Genomic DNA, 19,102 nt, shown 5'->3' with positions numbered 1-19,102 from the left:
GTGTGCATTCATATAGCGCAGTATGTATAGACATGGCCTTTAGCACTCATGGGAAGAGAGTTCACTTCTGTCAGTAATGACTCATGAAGCTGCGGTCTCGGTTTAGGCCACCGCTAAGTGTCCCAAACAGCTGCATAAATGTGTATTCATGCCACCGTCTCTCTTTCGGTGTTCTGAGATTACCTTTGAGTATGGCAACCCTCAGATCGTTCATCTTGTGGCCAGAGTCAGAGAAATGTTCGCCGACAGGACCGTCTCCTGTTCCGCGCGTGATGCTGTGGCGATGCAGGTTCATTCTCTTGTTTAGCCCCTGCCCCGTCTCACCTAATGTAGTAGCAGCCCCCCTGGGGCATTTCATGCACACGATGAGGTACACGACATTGCTGGAGGAACAGGTGAACCTTCCTCTGATTTTGTACCCCAGATTCCTGTGTGGTATTTGTATTGCGCCCGCGGTGTGGAGCATTGCGCAGGTTTTGCATCTCGCGTCCTGGCACGGTCTTGTCCCGCATTCAGTTGTACTGTTGAATACTTTACTCCTCGCCATCATTTCCTTGAGATTATGGGGTTGTCTGTATGATAATAAGGGTGTTTCAGGGAAGACCTGTTGCAGTCTTGTACCCTCCTGGAGGACGGGTTGTAGTTCCCTGGCGATCTTGCGTAGGGCTCCTAGGTGTGGGGTGTGGGGTGTGTGTGTAACTATATTTATATTTTAACCGTTATTGTCTTTTGTCCGCGCAGGTTCGGCGTATTATGACAACGTTCGCCCCCTTGCGTACCCCGACTCGGACGCTGTGCTCATCTGTTTTGACGTTAGCCGCCCGCAGACGCTAGACAGCGTATTAAAGAAGGTCAGTGGGGTCTGCCTGTGTGATGGGGTTGGGGGGTCCTGTCCGTGTGACCGGGGGGAGGGGGGGGTTCTGTAGGGGGGGTCTGTCGTGTGGGGGCTGTCCGTGTGATGGGGGGCGGGATCTGTCCCTGTGATAGGGGGGGCTGTCCGTGTGACATGGGGGGGCAGGGTTTGATGCCCCAGAAACGCATATACAGAACTGCGTAACGTAACCAGCCCTGGGTAAACCCCAAAAGGTGGAAAAAAATATCTGTCCGTGAGTAGGGTTGGCCCGCTCTGCACTTCTGCAACCCAGCCTGGGCTGAGAAAGCTGAGTCATGCGGCAGGCAGGCAGCTTTATAGGGGATCCCTTGTTACAATGGACAGGAAGCACAAAAAAAAAAGTGATATGCTGCGAGTGCTCGTTGGCATGCCATTACCCAGAATCCCTGGCTGCCTTGGAAGCAGCGTAGGCTAAGAGATAATGGGGAAGGGCACAGTGAGAGATTCATTCTGTGTACACACCTACAGACTATATACAGTAGAAGCGCACACACACACACACACACACACACACACACACACACACACACACACACACACACACACACACACACACACACACACACACACACACACACACACACACACACACACACACACACACACACACACCCATCAGTGCTACAAAGCCCTACCTACACCCCCATACTCCCGGAGGCACCGCACTTTAACCACTGCTCCCCGATTAAACTAAGGGCTACTTTACACGGACTGGGCTGATCACATCCTGGGCACCCATTACGACAGCGGGGGTCTCTTCCTAGACTCCTGTGACGTCGATGTTCGCCCCTCCGACCCCCCCCCCCTCACCCCCCCCCCCCCCGTTTTATCCTCTCCAGCTGCTAGGAAGTATGGGGGGGAGTTTTTAAGTCCCCGAGAGCGAGCGTGCGCCGGGGGGGGGGGGGGGGGTAAGACACAAAAGAACCATACAAGAGCGCCACAATGCCCCCTGTGTCCCGGACGGACGCACGTCCCCCCTTACTGGGGGGGTTGGGGGGGGGGGGCACGGCAGGGCACCGGCACACAGCAGCCGGGCAGCGTGCAAGGTGATTTAATGGTCCGGCTTAGCGTCCGCACTAATAACTTAATCGCCGGCCGCACAGCAGCGTTCACACTCGCTAATGGATTTCATTTAGGGTTTTTGTTTTTTAAACGCTTCCGTTTCCCTAATGTGCATTTATCCTAATCCTCCCCCCCCCCGCCCCCCCGCCCCGGCCCCCCGCCCCCCGCCCCCGACCAACGTTTCTCCCTCGTAGCAGAGGTCAAGCAGGTCGTCTGCTATAAAAATAGGGCTATATTTCTACATTATTTCTTTGGACCGGGCCGGGGTATACTGTGGCGCGGTGGAACGGGGTGGGAGCGTGGCGACGTGGTAGAACAGGGTGGGAGCGTGGCGACGTGGTAGAACAGGGTGGGAGCGTGGCGACGTGGAACGGGGTGGCAGCGTGGCGACGTGGTACAACGGGGTGGGATGTGGCGACGTGGTAGAACAGGGTGGGAGTGTGGCGCGGTAGAACAGGGTGGGAGCGTGGCGGGGTGGGACGTGGCGATGTGGTAGAATGGGGTGGGAGCGTGGCGCGGTAGAACTGGGTGGGAGTGTGGCACGGTAGAACGGGGAGGGAGCGTGGCGCGGTAGAACGGGGAGGGAGCGTGGCGGGGTGGGACGTGGCGATGTGGTAGAACAGGGTGGGAGCGTGGCGCGGTAGAACAGGGTGGGAGCGTGGCGCGGTAGAACGGGGTGGGAGCGTGGCGCGGTAGAACGGGGTGGGAGCGTGGCGCGGTAGAACGGGTGGGAGCGTGGCGCGGTAGAACGGGTGGGAGCGTGGCGCGGTAGAACAGGGTGGGAGCGTGGCGCGGTAGAACAGGGTGGGAGCGTGGCGCGGTAGAACAGGGTGGGAGCGTGGCGCGGTAGAACGGGGTGGGAGCGTGGCGCAGTAGAACGGGGTGGGAGCGTGGCGCGGTAGAACGGGGTGGGAGCGTGGCGCGGTAGAACGGGGTGGGAGCGTGGCGCGGTAGAACAGGGAGGGAGCGTGGCGCGGTAGAACAGGGTGGGAGCGTGGCGCGGTAGAACGGGGTGGGAGCGTGGCGCGGTAGAACGGGGTGGGAGCGTGGCGCGGTAGAATGGGGTGGGAGCGTGGCGCGGTAGAACGGGGTGGGAGCGTGGCGCGGTAGAATGGGGTGGGAGCGTGGCGTGGTAGAACGGGGTGGGAGCGTGGCGGGGTGGGACGGGGGGAGCGTGGCGCGGTAGAACGGGGTGGGAGCGTGGCGCGGTAGAACGGGGTGGGAGCGTGGCGCGGTAGAACGGGGTGGGAGCGTGGCGCGGTAGAACGGGGTGGGAGCGTGGCGCGGTAGAACGGGGTGGGAGCGTGGCGCGGTAGAACAGGGAGGGAGCGTGGCGCGGTAGAACAGGGTGGGAGCGTGGCGCGGTAGAACGGGGTGGGAGCGTGGCGCGGTAGAACAGGGAGGGAGCGTGGCGCGGTAGAACAGGGTGGGAGCGTGGCGTGGTAGAACGGGGTGGGAGCGTGGCGCGGTAGAACAGGGTGGGAGCGTGGCGCGGTAGAATGGGGTGGGAGCGTGGCGCGGTAGAACGGGGTGGGAGCGTGGCGCGGTAGAATGGGGTGGGAGCGTGGCGTGGTAGAACGGGGTGGGAGCGTGGCGCGGTAGAACGGGGTGGGAGCGTGGCGCGGTAGAACGGGGTGGGAGCGTGGCGCGGTAGAACGGGGTGGGAGCGTGGCGTGGTAGAACGGAGAGGGAGCGTGGCGCGGTAGAAAGGGGTGGGAGCGTGGCGCGGTAGAACGGGGTGGGAGCGTGGCGCGGTAGAACGGGGTGGGAGCGTGGTGACGTGGTAGAACGGGGTGGGAGCGTGGCGACGTGGTAGAACGGGGTGGGAGCGTGGCGCGGTAGAACAGGGTGGGAGCGTGGCGTGGTAGAACGGGGTGGGAGCGTGGCGCGGTAGAACAGGGTGGGAGCGTGGCGACGTGGTAGAACAGGGTGGGAGCGTGGCACGGTAGAACGGGGTGGGAGCGTGGCGACGTGGTAGAACGGGGTGGGAGCGTGGCGACGTGGTAGAACAGGGTGGGAGCGTGGCACGGTAGAACGGGGTGGGAGCGTGGCGACGTGGTAGAACGGGGTGGGAGCGTGGCGACGTGGTAGAACGGGGTGGGAGCGTGGCGCGGTAGAACAGGGTGGGAGGACGAAAGACCATACAATATCTGGCATTGGAAGGGTTATTTGCCGCACTCCTACAGCAGGTGTTGAATGCCCGAGTGCTCTCATTGTTATAATCCCAGCACGTGGCGTGGCGTGACGTGAGCCCCCCCGGGGGGCTGTGCTCTTCCTGAATCCTGGAGAGGGGTCTTCAGCAAATGGGACGTGGACACCGTGAGGTCTCGTCACTAAGTCCTAATGAATAGAGGGCCTGTTTGTGTTCTCGTTAGCATTTTGGCTTCTGTCCTACATGCCGGAGCTCTGAGGGATGCCGGGTGTCCAGTGTTGAACCAGACTGTCCTGTATTCTGACACTCTGGCCAGCAAAAAATTGGAGGTAATACTGGACATGTGTGTGTATACCGGTATTACCTCTCTGGGCGTGTATGTGTATACCGGTATTACCTCTCTGGGTGTGTATGTGTATACCGGTATTACTGTACCTCTCTGGGCGTGTATGTGTATACCGGTATTACCTCTCTGGGTGTGTATGTGTATACCAGTTTTACCTATCTTGGCGTGTATGTGTATACCGGTATTACCTCTCTGGGTGTGTATGTGTATACCGGTATTACCTCTCTGGGTGTGTATGTGTATACCGGTATTACCTCTCTGGGTGTGTATGTGTATACCGGTATTACCTCTCTGGGCGTGTATGTGTATACCAGTATTACCTCTCTGGGTGTGTATGTGTATACCGGTATTACCTCTCTGGGCGTGTATGTGTATACCGGTATTACCTCTCTGGGTGTGTATGTGTATACCAGTATTACCTATCTGGGCGTGTATGTGTATACCGGTATTACCTCTCTGGGTGTGTATGTGTATACCGGTATTACCTCTCTGGGTGTGTATGTGTATACCGGTATTACCTCTCTGGGTGTGTATGTGTATACCGGTATTACCTCTCTGGGCGTGTATGTGTATACCGGTATTACCTCTCTGGGTGTGTATGTGTATACCGGTATTACCTCTCTGGGCGTGTATGTGTATACCGGTATTACCTCTCTGGGCGTGTATGTGTATACCGGTATTACCTCTCTGGGTGTGTATGTGTATACCGGTATTACCTCTCTGGGCGTGTATGTGTATACCGGTATTACCTCTCTGGGCGTGTGTGTATACCGGTATTACCTCTCTGGGTGTGTATGTGTATACCGGTATTACCTCTCTGGGTGTGTATGTGTATACCGGTATTACCTCTCTGGGTGTGTATGTGTATACCGGTATTACCTCTCTGGGTGTGTATGTGTATACCGGTATTACCTCTCTGGGCGTGTATGTGTATACCGGTATTACCTCTCTGGGCGTGTATGTGTATACCGGTATTACCTCTCTGGGTGTGTATGTGTATACCGGTATTACCTCTCTGGGTGTGTATGTGTATACCGGTATTACCTCTCTGGGCGTGTATGTGTATACCGGTATTACCTCTCTGGGTGTGTATGTGTATACCGGTATTATCTCTCTGTGCGTGTATGTGTATACCGGTATTACCTCTCTGGGCGTGTATGTGTATACCGGTATTACCTCTCTGGGTGTGTATGTGTATACCGGTATTACCTCTCTGGGTGTGTATGTGTATATTGGTATTACCTCTCCGGGCGTGTATGTGTATATCGGTATTACCTCTCTGGCCGTGTATGTGTATACCGGTATTACCTCTCTGGGCGTGTATGTGTATACCGGTATTACCTCTCTGGGCGTGTATGTGTATACCGGTATTACCTCTCTGGGCGTGTATGTGTATACCGGTATTACCTCTCTGGGCGTGTATGTGTATACCGGTATTACCTCTCTGGGTGTGTATGTGTATACCGGTATTATCTCTCTGGGCGTGTATGTGTATACCGGTATTATCTCTCTGGGCGTGTATGTGTATACCGGTATTACCTCTCTGGGCGTGTATGTGTATACCGGTATTACCTCTCTGGGCGTGTATGTGTATACCGGTATTATCTCTCTGGGCGTGTATGTGTATACCGGTATTATCTCTCTGGGCGTGTATGTGTATACCGGTATTACCTCTCTGGGCGTGTATGTGTATACCGGTATTACCTCTCTGGACGTGTATGTGTATACCGGTATTACCTCTCTGGGCGTGTATGTGTATACCGGTATTACCTCTCTGGGCGTGTATGTGTATACCGGTATTACCTCTCTGGGCGTGTATGTGTATACCGGTATTACCTCTCTGGGCGTGTATGTGTATACCGGTATTACCTCTCGGGGCGTGTATGTGTATACCGGTGTTACCTCTCTGGGTGTGTATGTGTATACCGGTATTACCTCTCTGGGCGTGTGTGTATACCGGTATTACCTCTCTGGGCGTGTATATGTATACCGGTATTACCTCTCTGGGCGTGTCTGTGTATACTGGTATTACCTCTCTGGGTGTGTATGTGTATACCGGTATTACCTCTCTGGGCGTGTATGTGTATACCGGTATTACCTCTCTGGGCGTGTATGTGTATACCGGTATTACCTCTCTGGGTGTGTATGTTTATACCGGTATTACCTCTCTGGGCGTGTATGTGTATACCGGTATTACCTCTCTGGGCGTGTATGTGTATACCGGTATTACCTCTCTGGGTGTGTATGTGTATACCGGTATTACCTCTCTGGGCGTGTATGTGTATACCGGTATTACCTCTCTGGGCGTGTATGTATATAACGGTATTACCTCTCTGGGCGTGTATGTGTATACCGGTATTACCTCTCTGGGCGTGTATGTGTATACCGGTATTACCTCTCTGGGCGTGTATGTGTATACCGGTATTACCTCTCTGGGCGTGTATGTGTATACCGGTATTACCTCTCTGGGCGTGTGTGTGTGTATGTGTATACCGGTATTACCTCTCTGGACGTGTATGTGTATACCGGTATTACCTCTCTGGACGTGTATGTGTATACCGGTATTACCTCTCTGGGCGTGTACGTGTATACCGGTATTACCTCTCTGGGTGTGTATGTGTATATCGGTATTACCTCTCTGGGCGTGTATGTGTATACCGGTATTACCTCTCTGGGCGTGTATGTGTATACCGGTATTACCTCTCTGGGCGTGTATGTGTATACCGGTATTACCTCTCTGGGCGTGTATGTGTATATAGGTATTACCTCTCTGGGCGTGTGTGTGTATACCGGTATTACCTCTCTGGGCGTGTATGTGTATACCGGTATTACCTCTCTGGGCGTGTGTGTATACCGGTATTACCTCTCTGGGCGTGTATGTGTATACCGGTATTACCTCTCTGGGCGTGTATGTGTATATCAGTATTACCTCTCTGGGCGTGTGTGTGTATACCGGTATTATCTCTCTGGGCGTGTATGTGTATACCGGTATAGTCTCTCTGGGCGTGTATGTGTATACCGGTATTACCTCTCTGGGCGTGTGTATGTGTATACCGGTATTACCTCTCTGGGCGTGTATGTGTATACCGGTATTACCTATCTGGGCGTGTATGTGTATACCGGTATTACCTCTCTGGGAGTGTATGTGTATACCGGTATTACCTCTCTGGGCGTGTATGTGTATACCGGTATTACCTCTCTGGGCGTGTATGTGTATACCGGTATTACCTCTCTGGGCGTGTATGTGTATACCGGTATTACCTCTCTGGGTGTGTATGTGTATACCGGTATTACCTCTCTGGGCATGTATGTGTATACACCGGTATTACCTCTCTGGGCGTGTATGTGTATATCGGTATTACCTCTCTGGGTGTGTATGTGTATACCGGTATTACCTCTCTGGGCGTGTATGTGTATACCGGTATTACCTCTCTGGGCGTGTATGTGTATACCGGTATTACCTCTCTGGGCGTGTATGTGTATACCGGTATTACCTCTCTGGGTGTGTATGTGTATACCGGTATTACCTCTCTGGGCGTGTATGTGTATACCGGTATTACCTCCCTGGGCGTGTATGTGTATACCGGTATTACCTCTCTGGGTGTGTATGTGTATACCGGTATTACCTCTCTGGGCGTGTGTGTGTATACCGGTATTACCTCTCTGGGCGCGTACGTGTATACCGGTATTACCTCTCTGGGCGTGTATGTGTATACCGGTATTACCTCTCTGGGCGTGTATGAGTATACCGGTATTACCTCTCTGGGCGTGTATGTAATACCGGTATTACCTCTCTGGGCGTGTATGTGTATACCGGTATTACCTCTCTGGGCGTGTATGTGTATACCGGGTATTACCTCTCTGGGCGTGTATGTGTATACCGGTATTACCTCTCTGGGCGTGTATGTGTATACCGGTATTACCTCTCTGGGCGTGGATGTGTATACCAGTATTACCTCTCTGGGCGTGTGTGTGTATACCGGTATTACCTCTCTGGGCGTGTATATGTATACCGGTATTACCTCTCTGGGCGTGTATGTGTATACCGGTATTACCTCTCTGGGCGTGTATGTGTATACCGCTATTACCTCTCTGGGTGTGTGTGTATACCGGTATTACCTCTCTGGGCGTGTATATGTATACCGGTATTACCTCTCTGGGCGTGTATGTGTATACCGCTATTACCTCTCTGGGCGTGTATGGGTATACCGGTATTACCTCCCTGGGCGTCCTAGGAGAGACTGATCCCTTAACCATGTCACTGCCATTACTACACTTTGCCCCTAGCAGGGACTGATCCCTTGGGTGATCATTTGCTACGACCATGTCCCTTCCTGTTTCGGCTCGGTTTTCAGGGAGATGTAGAAAGCAGCTGGCTTCAGCCACCTGGCCCCTGTCCTATTGTAATTCCTGCAGTGTCCCTAATAACAGGCCGTCACCGCGTGAATGGGCGTTTGTTTACCGTTCAGCTGGCCTGCGTCAGCCCAGTGGCCCCACAAACACTGGTTTCTCCAGCATTCCAAAACCGGTTGCCTGGACCGCTCCAAGTCAAAAGGGTCTGCAGTCAGCCTGTGTGTGGTCAGTCAACCGGTTGCCCAGGTTATGAGCCTAAAAGGATTGCAGTAGCCATAGCAGTGGAGGGGGAATGTGGCAATAGTGTGGGAGGTGTTACCCCCAACACTATAGCTTGTGTTTGTCTTTGTTGGTGTTGCCCCTTTTTAACTCCAGAAGGTTCGTTGTCACCAAGTCACTTTGGTCCGATGTATACGGTCCCTGTAACCCATTAAACACGTCCCTGTCACTAGGTCACTTTGCCCCTACGTGGGACTGACCCTTTAACCCATTAACCACGTCCCTGTCATTAGGTCACTTTGCCCCTACGTGGGACTGCCCCTTTAACCCATTAAACACGTCCCTGTCATTAGGTCACTTTGCCCCTACGTGGGACTGTCCCTTTAACCCATTAAACACGTCCCTGTCACTAGGTCGCTTTGCCCCTACGTGGGACTGTCCCTTTAACCCATTAAACACGTCCCTGTCACTAGGTCACTTTGCCCCTACGTGGGACTTTCCCTTTAACCCATTAAACACGTCCCTGTCACTAGGTCACTTTGCCCCTACGTGGGACTGACCCTTTAACCCATTAAACACGTCCCTGTCATTAGGTCACTTTGCCCCTACGTGGGACTGACCCTTTAACCCATTAATCACGTCCCTGTCATTAGGTCACTTTGCCCCTACGTGGGACTGTCCCTTTAACCCATTAAACACGTCCCTGTCATTGGGTCACTTTGCCCCTACGTGGGACTGTCCCTTTAACCCATTAAACACGTCCCTGTGATTAGGTCATTTTGCCCCTACGTGGGACTGTCCCTTTAACCCATTAAACACGTCCCTGTCATTAGGTCACTTTGCCCCTACGTAGGACTGACCCTTTAACCCATTAAACACGTCCCTGTCATTAGGTCACTTTGCCCCTACGTAGGACTGTCCCTTTAACCCATTAAACACGTCCCTGTCATTAGGTCACTTTGCCCCTACGTGGGACTGTCCCTTTAACCCATTAAACACGTCCCTGTCATTAGGTCACTTTGCCCCTACGTGGGACTGTCCCTTTAACACATTACACACGTCCCTGTCATTAGGTAACTTTGCTCCTACGTGGGACTGACCCTTTAACCCATTAAACACATCCCTGTCTTTAGGTCACCTAGCTCCCACATGGGATTGACCCTTTAGCCACGTCACGGTCATTAGGCCTCTTTGCTCCTACACGGGACTGACCCTTTAATCTATTAAACACGTCACTGTTATTAGGTCACTCTGGTCCTACATGGGAGTTACCCATGAAGCCATTAAACACGTCACTGCCATTTTGTCACACTGCTCCTCCATGGGACTCTCCCTTTAACCCATTAAACACGTCACGGCCATTCGGTCACTTTGGTCCAACGACTAGACCTGGCCACGAAACCAGACGTTTTTCACAATCCTATGAAATCCTGCTTTTCGATATCGGCCTACACTTGCTGCCAACAGTGGTTCATGCCGCCCAGCATCCTCTCCCTCTAGCAGCAAGCACTGGAGGATTCTGGGTAAAACGCTGCATCGCTCCCTCCAATGCCTCCACACATGCCCGCGCTGCCTACAGCCACTGACAGAGCTAGTCCTCTTTTAAGGCGATTAACGCCATGTGAGCGTCGGTGTGTGAAAATGAGCGTCATTGTAGCCAGGGTCGCCCGCACTTCCAAAAATAATGAAGCCAAGACGGACGTCTGGTTTCGAAACGAGCTGGAAGTGTGTGGCTGTAACCAGGGTCATTGATGCTGTGTGTCTGTTGGGAAGACGCAGATAAAAAAGCAGGTCCCCTGCTAAGTTGCGCTCTCTTGAAACGTTGATGTCATCAAGGCACGTTTCATCAAAATAACAAACGAGGTTGTGTTCTCTGCGGAGTGTAAAGATAAGTAGAGCGTTGTATGGCGGTCCCATTTTTTGTTCTGCTTATCTCTGATCCTGCTGGGAGCAGTTGGAGGAATCTCTGGGTGTTTATTCTAATGGGGGGGATGACAAGATAAAGAATATACATCCGTGGAGAGTTTTTTTGTTTGCATGGGGTTTCTGCTGATCTGGGATAAATCAGGAGAGGGGGGGGGGGGGGGCGCTCTGCTTTTCCCCTTCCTGGCATGATCCCATGCTGAAGGGGGCTGATAAGGTTGTGTAGGTGAAGATACTGGGGGGGCCAAAGGTCACCTGCATAGGACAGAGACTTCTGTGAGACTGGGTTTTGTAACCGATGAAAGGTCACTGGTCATTAGGTCACTTTGCTCCTACATGGACCGTCCCTTTAACCCATTAAACACGTCCCTGTCATTAGGTCACTTTGCCCCTACGTGGGACTGACCCTTTAACCCATTAACCACGTCCCTGTCATTAGGTCACTTTCCCCTCCGTAGGACCGTCCCTTTAACCCATTAAACACGCCCTTGTCATTAGGTCACTTTGCTCCTGATGGGTTGGGGTGGCATTGTCCCGGCACAGTAGAAGGCTTCTCCTCATGCCCTCGCTGGCAGGCTTGTGCTGCCCTCCCACGCGCGCCCGTTGGTTTTATGAAGCGGGGGTCTGTTTGGAACCAACAGATCTCCACAAATAAGACGGCCGCATTAGCATTCAGCCGGGGGGGGTGGGGGGGGGGATGGGGGGGGGATGAGCGCGCCGGTTACACAAGATGATGAACGACGGAGTGCATCACTTATTAATCTCCGGTGCAGAGACCGCGACAAGGATTCACTAGAACCACCATGCACAGTGCCGTGAAGAAGCGGCTCTACACAACCGTGTCTTCGGTGGTTCCACCCTTCCCCCCACCCCCTCCCCCCCCCCCCCCCCCAGCCACGTACACCAAAGGGATTCGGGTTCATCGTTGGAAGAGTCTGGCCCAAAATGACCCAATTGCAGTGATGGGGTTTTACGAAATTAAAGGGTCGTTCTCACTTCGGACCGAAGTGTCGGTGATTTGGTCCTACGGTGGGACTGACCATTTGACCTATTATGGTCATAAGGTCACTTTGCTCCTACGTGGGACTGACCCTTTAACCCATTAAAGACATCACGGTCATTAGGCCTCTTTGCTCCTTTGTGGCACTGACCCTTTAATCTATTAAACATGTCACTGTTATTTGGTCACTCTGGTCCTACATGGGAGTGACCCTTTTAAGCCAGGGGAGCACAAACATTTGCTGCTGCACCCCCCCTGTCTTCCCTGCCTGGATGCTCGCGCGCCCCCCCCCCTCCCTACCTTAGACTTGCGTCAAATGACGTCACGTGACCCGCGGCGTCCTTTGACGGTGTGACGTAATGTCACATGGCAGTTGGTCGTGACTAATTCACTGCCAGTGACGCCGTGTTGCCATGGCGACTCGTCACAGAGCGCCTGAACCTCGTTAAGTATAGCGTTGCCAGGGCGACGCGATCCCCGACATTTAATTTAAATGCCTTGGGGAAGAGCGTGGGGCCTCTGCAACCGCCCGCCCCCCCCCCCAGAAAAATCTCCTGCCCCCACTAGTCCTGCGGTGGGACTGACCATTTGACCTATTACGGTCATAAGGTCACTTTGATCGTAGGTAGGACCGATGTTCAACCCATTAAACACGTCCCTGTCATTAGGTCACTTTGCCCCTACGTGGGACTGACCCTTTAACCCATTAAACACGTCCCTGTCATTAGGTCACTTTGCCCCTACGTGGGACTGACCCTTTAACCCATTAAACACGCCCCTGTCATTGGGTCACTTTGCCCCTACGTGGGACTGTCCCTTTAACCCATTAACCACGTCCCTGTCATTGGGTCACTTTGCTCCTATGTGGGACTGACCCCAATAAACAGGTCAGTCATTAGGTCACGTTGCTTATATACAGGATTGACCCTCCAAACTGTATTTTTTTGTTTTATAGCTAATAACGCACACGTTGTTTCACGGTTTATTTTTCCCCTTATGAGATATCATTGGATGATGTGACACTGGGGCTGTGTGTTTGCTTCCTCTGGGATCAATATACGGCACGTACAAATATAGGATAAAGTATCTCGTCTATATTTAGCATAGATTGAACTTGATGGACGCACGTCTTTTTTCAACCTCATCTACTATGTAACTATGTAACTATATCCTCTTCCTACTATGTAACTATATCCTCTTCCTACTATGTAACTATATCCTCTTCCCACTCTTCCCACTATGTAACTATTTAACTATATCCTCTTCCCACTATGTAACTATGTAACTATATCCTCTTCCTACTATGTAACTATATCCTCTTCCTACTATGTAACTATATCCTCTTCCCACTATGTAACTATGTAACTATATCCTCTTCCTACTATGTAACTATGTAACCATATCCTCTTCCTACTATGTAACTATGTAACTATGTAACTATATCCTCTTCCTACTATGTAACTATGTAACCATATCCTCTTCCTACTATGTAACTATATCCTCTTCCTACTATGTAACTATATCCTCTTCCCACTCTTCCCACTCTGTAACTATTTAACTATATCCTATTCCCACTATGTAACTATGTAACTATATCCTCTTCCTACTATGTAACTATATCCTCTTCCCACCATGTAACTATGTAACTATATCCTCTTCCTACTATGTAACTTATTTGTTAAATGCTTCATTCTCTGTAACTCTCTTGTATTGTGGATGTCCTACAGATACTGCACTTATACCGATCAATCCTTCCTTTCCCACAGTGGCAAGGCGAGACTCAGGAGTTCTGCCCAAGCGCCAAGGTCATCCTAGTTGGCTGTAAGCTCGACATGAGGACGGACATGAACACTCTGCGGAGCTGTCCAAACAGAGACTTATACCAGTTACACATGAACAGGTATGGAACGGCCCGCTTATACATGCTTTTTGATGAGGTTAGCATCTTGTAGCAGGACTATATTTACCCATTTGGGTGCCTCCATGACGTACCCGGAACGTCCAATGGGCCAGAACTCTCGGGGCTCTATGACATACCGGAATGTCATGAGGGCTAGAGCTCTCGGGGCTCTATGACATACCCGGAACGTCATGAGGGCTAGAACTCTCGGAGCTCTATGACATACCCGGAACGTCATGAGGGCTAGAGCTCTCGGGGCTCTATGACATACCCGGAAACGTCATGAGGGCTAGAGCTCTCGGGGCTCTATGACATACCCGGAACATCATGAGAGGCTAGAGCTCTCGGGCTCTATGACATACCGGAACGTCATGAGGGCTAGAGCTCTCAGGGCTCTATGACATACCCGGAACGTCATGAGGGCTAGAACTCTCTGGGCTCTGACACACAGGGAACATCATGCTACAAATGCTAGTTTTCTAGGGGGAGATCGTGTTCACCCCTTCAGCACGTAGATTTCAACAGAAGTGGAGAGTTTCCACTTCCGTTGACATCATGGGGGTCCTGCCCATGATCACATGACTGAGATTGAGAACTTAGTGGGGGAGGGGGGGGCAGTGTGTGAGAGAGGGGGGGCAGAGTGTGAGAGGAGGAGGGGGGCAGAGTGTGAGAGGAGGAGGGGGGCAGAGTGTGAGAGGAGGAGGGGGGCAGAGTGTGAGAGGAGGAGGGGGCAGAGTGTGAGAGGAGGGGGGGGGCAGAGTGTGAGAGGAGGGGGGGGCAGAGTGTGAGAGGAGGGGGGGGGGGCAGAGTGTGAGAGGAGGGGAGGGGGGCAGAGTGTGAGAGGAGGGGGGGACAGAGTGTGAGGAGGAGGCGGGCAGAGTGTGAGAGGAGGGGGGGGGGCAGAGTGTGAGAGGAGGGGGGCAGTGTGTGAGAGGAGGGGGGGGCAGTGTGTGAGAGGAGGGGGGGCAGAGTGTGAGAGGAGGAGGGGGGCAGAGTGTGAGAGGAGGGGGGGGAGCAGAGTGTGAGAGGAGGGGGGGCAGAGTGTGAGAGGAGGGGGGGACAGAGTGTGAAAGGAGGGGGGGACAGAGTGTGAAAGGCGGGGGGGACAGAGTGTGAGAGGAGGGGGGGCAGAGTGTGAGAGGAGGGGAGGGCAGAGTGTGAGAGGAGGGGAGGGGCAGAGTGTGAGAGGAGGGGAGGGCAGAGTGTGAGAGGAGGGGAGGAGGCAGAGTGTGAGAGGAAGGGGGGGACAGAGTGAGAGAGGAAGGGGGACAGAGTGTGAGAGGAAGGGGGGGGGCAGAGTGTGAGAGGAAGGGGGGAAGAGTGTGAGAGGAGGGGGCGAATGAGGGGGGGGCGAGTTAGGATGACGGGGGCAGAGTGTGTGAAGATGAGGGTGGGCAGAGTGTGTGAGGATGAGGGGGGCAGAGTGTGTGAGGATGAGGGGGAGGGGGGAACAGAGTGTGTGAGGATGAGGGGGGCAGAGTGTGTGAGGATGAGGGGGGGGGGCAGAGTGTGTGAGGATGAGGGGGGAACAGAGTGTGTGAAGAGGGTGGGAGGACAGAGGGGGGGCAGAATGGATGTGGGAGAGAGTGGGAGAGTGTGTGGGGAGCAGTGTGAGAGGATGGGGAGAGTGATAGGGCGGCAGTGTGAGAGGATGGGTGTGCAGTGAGAGAGATGGGGGACAGAGTGGATGTGGGGAGGCAGTGTGACAGGAGGAGGGTGTGTGTGCATGGGGGGCAGTTAGATGTGGGGGGGCAGTGTGACAGGAGGAGGGGTGTGTGAGATGGGGGGCAGTATAGATGTGGGGGGGCAGTGTGACAGGAGGAGGGGTGTGTGCATGGGGGGCAGTGTAGAGAAGAAGAGGGGGGCAGAATGCTTGTATGGGGGGCAGAGTGGATGTAGGGAGGCGGGGGGGGGGGGGTGTTAAGACAGTGGCCCACCCCAAAAAAATTGAAGGAAAAAAGAAGGTTGCCCCACCCCTGCCACGAGCCTGGCTGTTGCCTATGGAGAACTCTCCGTGGCTTACAGTATATCCGGCGAGTTCGCCTGCACGCGTGTTCCCCGGCGAAGGCTGAAACTCGCCCGCTGCCGGTTGAAATCCCCTCTGCCAGCGCCGTCCCGGTCTCCTATAAGGCAGGACGCGTTGGTTCCACATCAGCAGCTGTCGGAGCAGTCAGAGAAGTCTGTGCCGGCTCCGCTGCGAAGCGCGTTAACCCTGTGCTTCTAGGGCGAGGGGGGAGGCATACCACAGCCCCGAAAGGGTTAAGGCCTCGGGGAACATGAAGGGAAAGCACTCGGCCTTTTAACACGCTGTTGGCGGTCCGCATTGTGGCATCCAAAGTTAGGTTGGGCAGCTTTGCAAATGGCAACAGTTGGGCATGCGGTACTCGTGTATAGGTACATCTATAGGTACAGACAAATAGGTACATACTAGCTGATATACCCAGCGTTGCCCGCGATGTAATGTTCTGCCTCCCCCATCCTCCCTCTCAACTCTCTTCCCCCTCTTCACAGCTGTTCAGGCTTCCCCCCCATCTCTCCTGACTCCCTCCCCCCCTCTCTCTCCTGACTCCCTCTCTCCCCTTCCCTCTCTCCTGACTCCCTCTCCCCCCTCTCTCCTGACTCCCCCTCTCTCCCCCCTCTCTCCTGACTCCCTCTCCCCCCCTCTCTCCTGACTCCCTCCCCCCCTCTCTCCTGACTAACTCCCCCCCCCCTCTCTCCTGACTGAATACCACCCCCTGCCTGTCCGCTGTGCGCCGCCATCTTACCGGGGGCAGCTGCAGGAGGAAGGGGGTCCTTCCGGAGGCTGCCTGCCCACTGCCTGTCCCCCCGCCGGGGAGGGAGGGAAGTGAGCGTTGGCGGCTGGGGCAGGAGGGCCGCGCCGCGCTTCCCCTCCGTCCGGGAGCCGGTGGGGGGGGGGAGGGAGAGGGAGAGAGAGAGAGAGAGAGAGTTGGGTGACGTCAACGAGCCGGGTGACGTCATAGAGCCAACCAATCTGATTGGCCAGAGGCCAATCAGATTCACCGCAGCTAGTACCAACCTTTCGATTTTATATATTAAGATATAGGTGTAGATACAGGCATGGGTACATTCATGGACACAGGTATAGGTACAGGTCCATATTTAGATACAGGTATACTGTAGGTAAATCTACGTACATATGGTAGATATTGGTCCATATGAAGATACAAGAACAGGCACATCTACTGTAAATAGATATAGGTCCCTACGTAGATACTGTACAGGTATATCTATATAGATGTGCCTATTCCTGTATCTACATAGGAACCTACAGTATAAGGACATCCTTGGGTACATCTACAAGTACTGTATGTGAATACATACATCTATAGATGCCTCTGTAGGTACAGGTATAGGCACATCTATGGTTACGTACACATGTACCTACAGGTATATATGTATCTATACGTTTCTAGGTAAAGGTATAGGTACCTGCATCTGTAGATGCATGTATAGGTTCATCTGTTGGCGTATATATATGGTGTAATCTACCTAGACATATCAACGCTTCCTGATTTTGTGTGTCTCGCACAGTCCCTGCTTCAGCACAGGCGGCTCAATCAGAGGCTCAATCTTTCTGATTTATCCACCTGTGCTGAAGCAGGGTAATCCTGAAAACCTGACCAGTAGGGGGGGGGGATTGGAGTTGAGCACCCTATGGCATCCAACTGATGATGATCTGTCCATTACAATTTTTCATAACTCCCCCCCCCCCCTCCCCTCTCCAAATCTCACCGACTCTTGAACCTCAAGGTGCTGACCTGTCTGTATATCAGTGCCGTGTACCTCATCCGTCGCTAACGCTCTGTGTTCTCTCTCCTCGCCTCCCCCCCCCCCCTGCAGGGCAGCATGCAGGCCCGGGAGATCGGGGCAGTGGCCTACGTGGAGTGCTCGTCCAAAGTGTCCGAGAACAGCGTCCGAGATGTCTTCCACGTCACCACCCTGGCGTCGGTCAACCGCGGCCACAAGAACCTCAAGCGCAGCAACTCCAAGAGGGGGCTGAAGCGCGCGTCTCAGCTCTCAGGGCGGACTGATCTGTTGAGCGAGACGGAGATACGCAAAGACCGCGCCAAGAGCTGCGCCATCATGTGATGTCCGCCGCCACCCGTGTTGTAAATAGTGCGTGCGTGCGACAAGGGTTCCCTCTGTACAGGTAGACTGGCATCTAATACACAGAGGTGTCCAGCGTTGGGTATCCAAGGCTTGACGTCAGTCTGTAGGCCTCAAGCCTGCTTGATGTGAGTCTGTGTAAGCCTCAAGCCTGCAGTGGTGTGCCACCTCAGGCCTATTTGACGTCAGTCTGTAGGCCTCAAGCCTGCAGTGGTGTGCCACCTCAGGCCTGTTTGACGTCAGTCTGTAGGCCTCAAGCCTGCAGTGGTGTGCCACCTCAGGCCTGTTTGACGTCAGTCCGTAGGCCTCAAGCCTGCAGTGGTGTGCCACCTCAGGCCTGTTTGACGTCAGTCCGTAGGCCTCAAGCCTGCAGTGGTGTGCTACCTCAGGCCTGTTTGACGTCAGTCTGTAGGCCTCAAGCCTGAAGTGGTGTGCCACCTCAAGCCTGTTTGACGTCAGTCTGTAGGCCTCAAGCCTGCAGTGGTGTGCCACCTCAAGCATTCTTGACGTCAGTCTGTAGACCTCAAGCCTGAAGTGGCGTGCCACCTCAAGCATTCTTGACGTCAATCTATAGGCCTCAATCCTGTAGTGGCGTGTCACCGCAGGCGTTTCGGGATGGAAAGGAAAATTTGGGCGCCAAAAAGGTGGAGGGGGGGGGGGGGAAACGCATTAAGTTTGCTTCTGTCCTGCTGATTCTGTCCTCACAAAATATATTTATATGTACACACGGCTAACGCCCGTTGTACAGAGCTGCGGAGGTGTCCGTGCATAGCCTATGTACCGTGTGTATATATGTATGTATGTTTATATGTATATACACACACACACGTTATGGAGGGTGTTGGAGGTCATGTCTGTTTTGAGAATTAAAGCATCGTTGTTATCCGCAATTAATATTGAATGTTCTCCCCTTTTAATGTTTTGCTGGCACATGGTGCACATACAGAACACACGCATTAACACGCTGACACACTGGTGCACATACAGGACACACGCATTAACACGCTGACACACTGGTGCACATACAGGACACACGCATTGACACGCTGACACACTGGTGCACATACAGGACACACGCATTGACACGCTGACACAATGGTGCACATACAGGACACACGCATTAACAC

The 19,102-nt window shown here is 53.5% G+C and overlaps 1 protein-coding gene across 1 annotated transcript in view; it reads left to right on the top strand.

The window, feature by feature from the left end:
* Positions 1–18,869, top strand: part of RND2 (Rho family GTPase 2) — a 55,933-nt gene extending 37,064 nt beyond the window's left edge. The window contains 4 exon segments of the mRNA XM_075580174.1: positions 742–851; positions 13,714–13,801; positions 13,804–13,847; positions 17,709–18,869. Coding sequence (XP_075436289.1) covers positions 742–851; positions 13,714–13,801; positions 13,804–13,847; positions 17,709–17,957 — 491 coding nt within the window. The 3' untranslated portion in view covers positions 17,958–18,869.
* Positions 18,870–19,102: the final 233 nt, after the last annotated feature.

The sequence above is a fragment of the Ascaphus truei genome, chromosome 23, assembly GCF_040206685.1.
Source record: "Ascaphus truei isolate aAscTru1 chromosome 23, aAscTru1.hap1, whole genome shotgun sequence".
In the NCBI taxonomy this organism is placed as follows: domain Eukaryota; kingdom Metazoa; phylum Chordata; class Amphibia; order Anura; family Ascaphidae; genus Ascaphus; species Ascaphus truei.
This window is presented reverse-complemented; position numbering and strand designations above follow the sequence as displayed.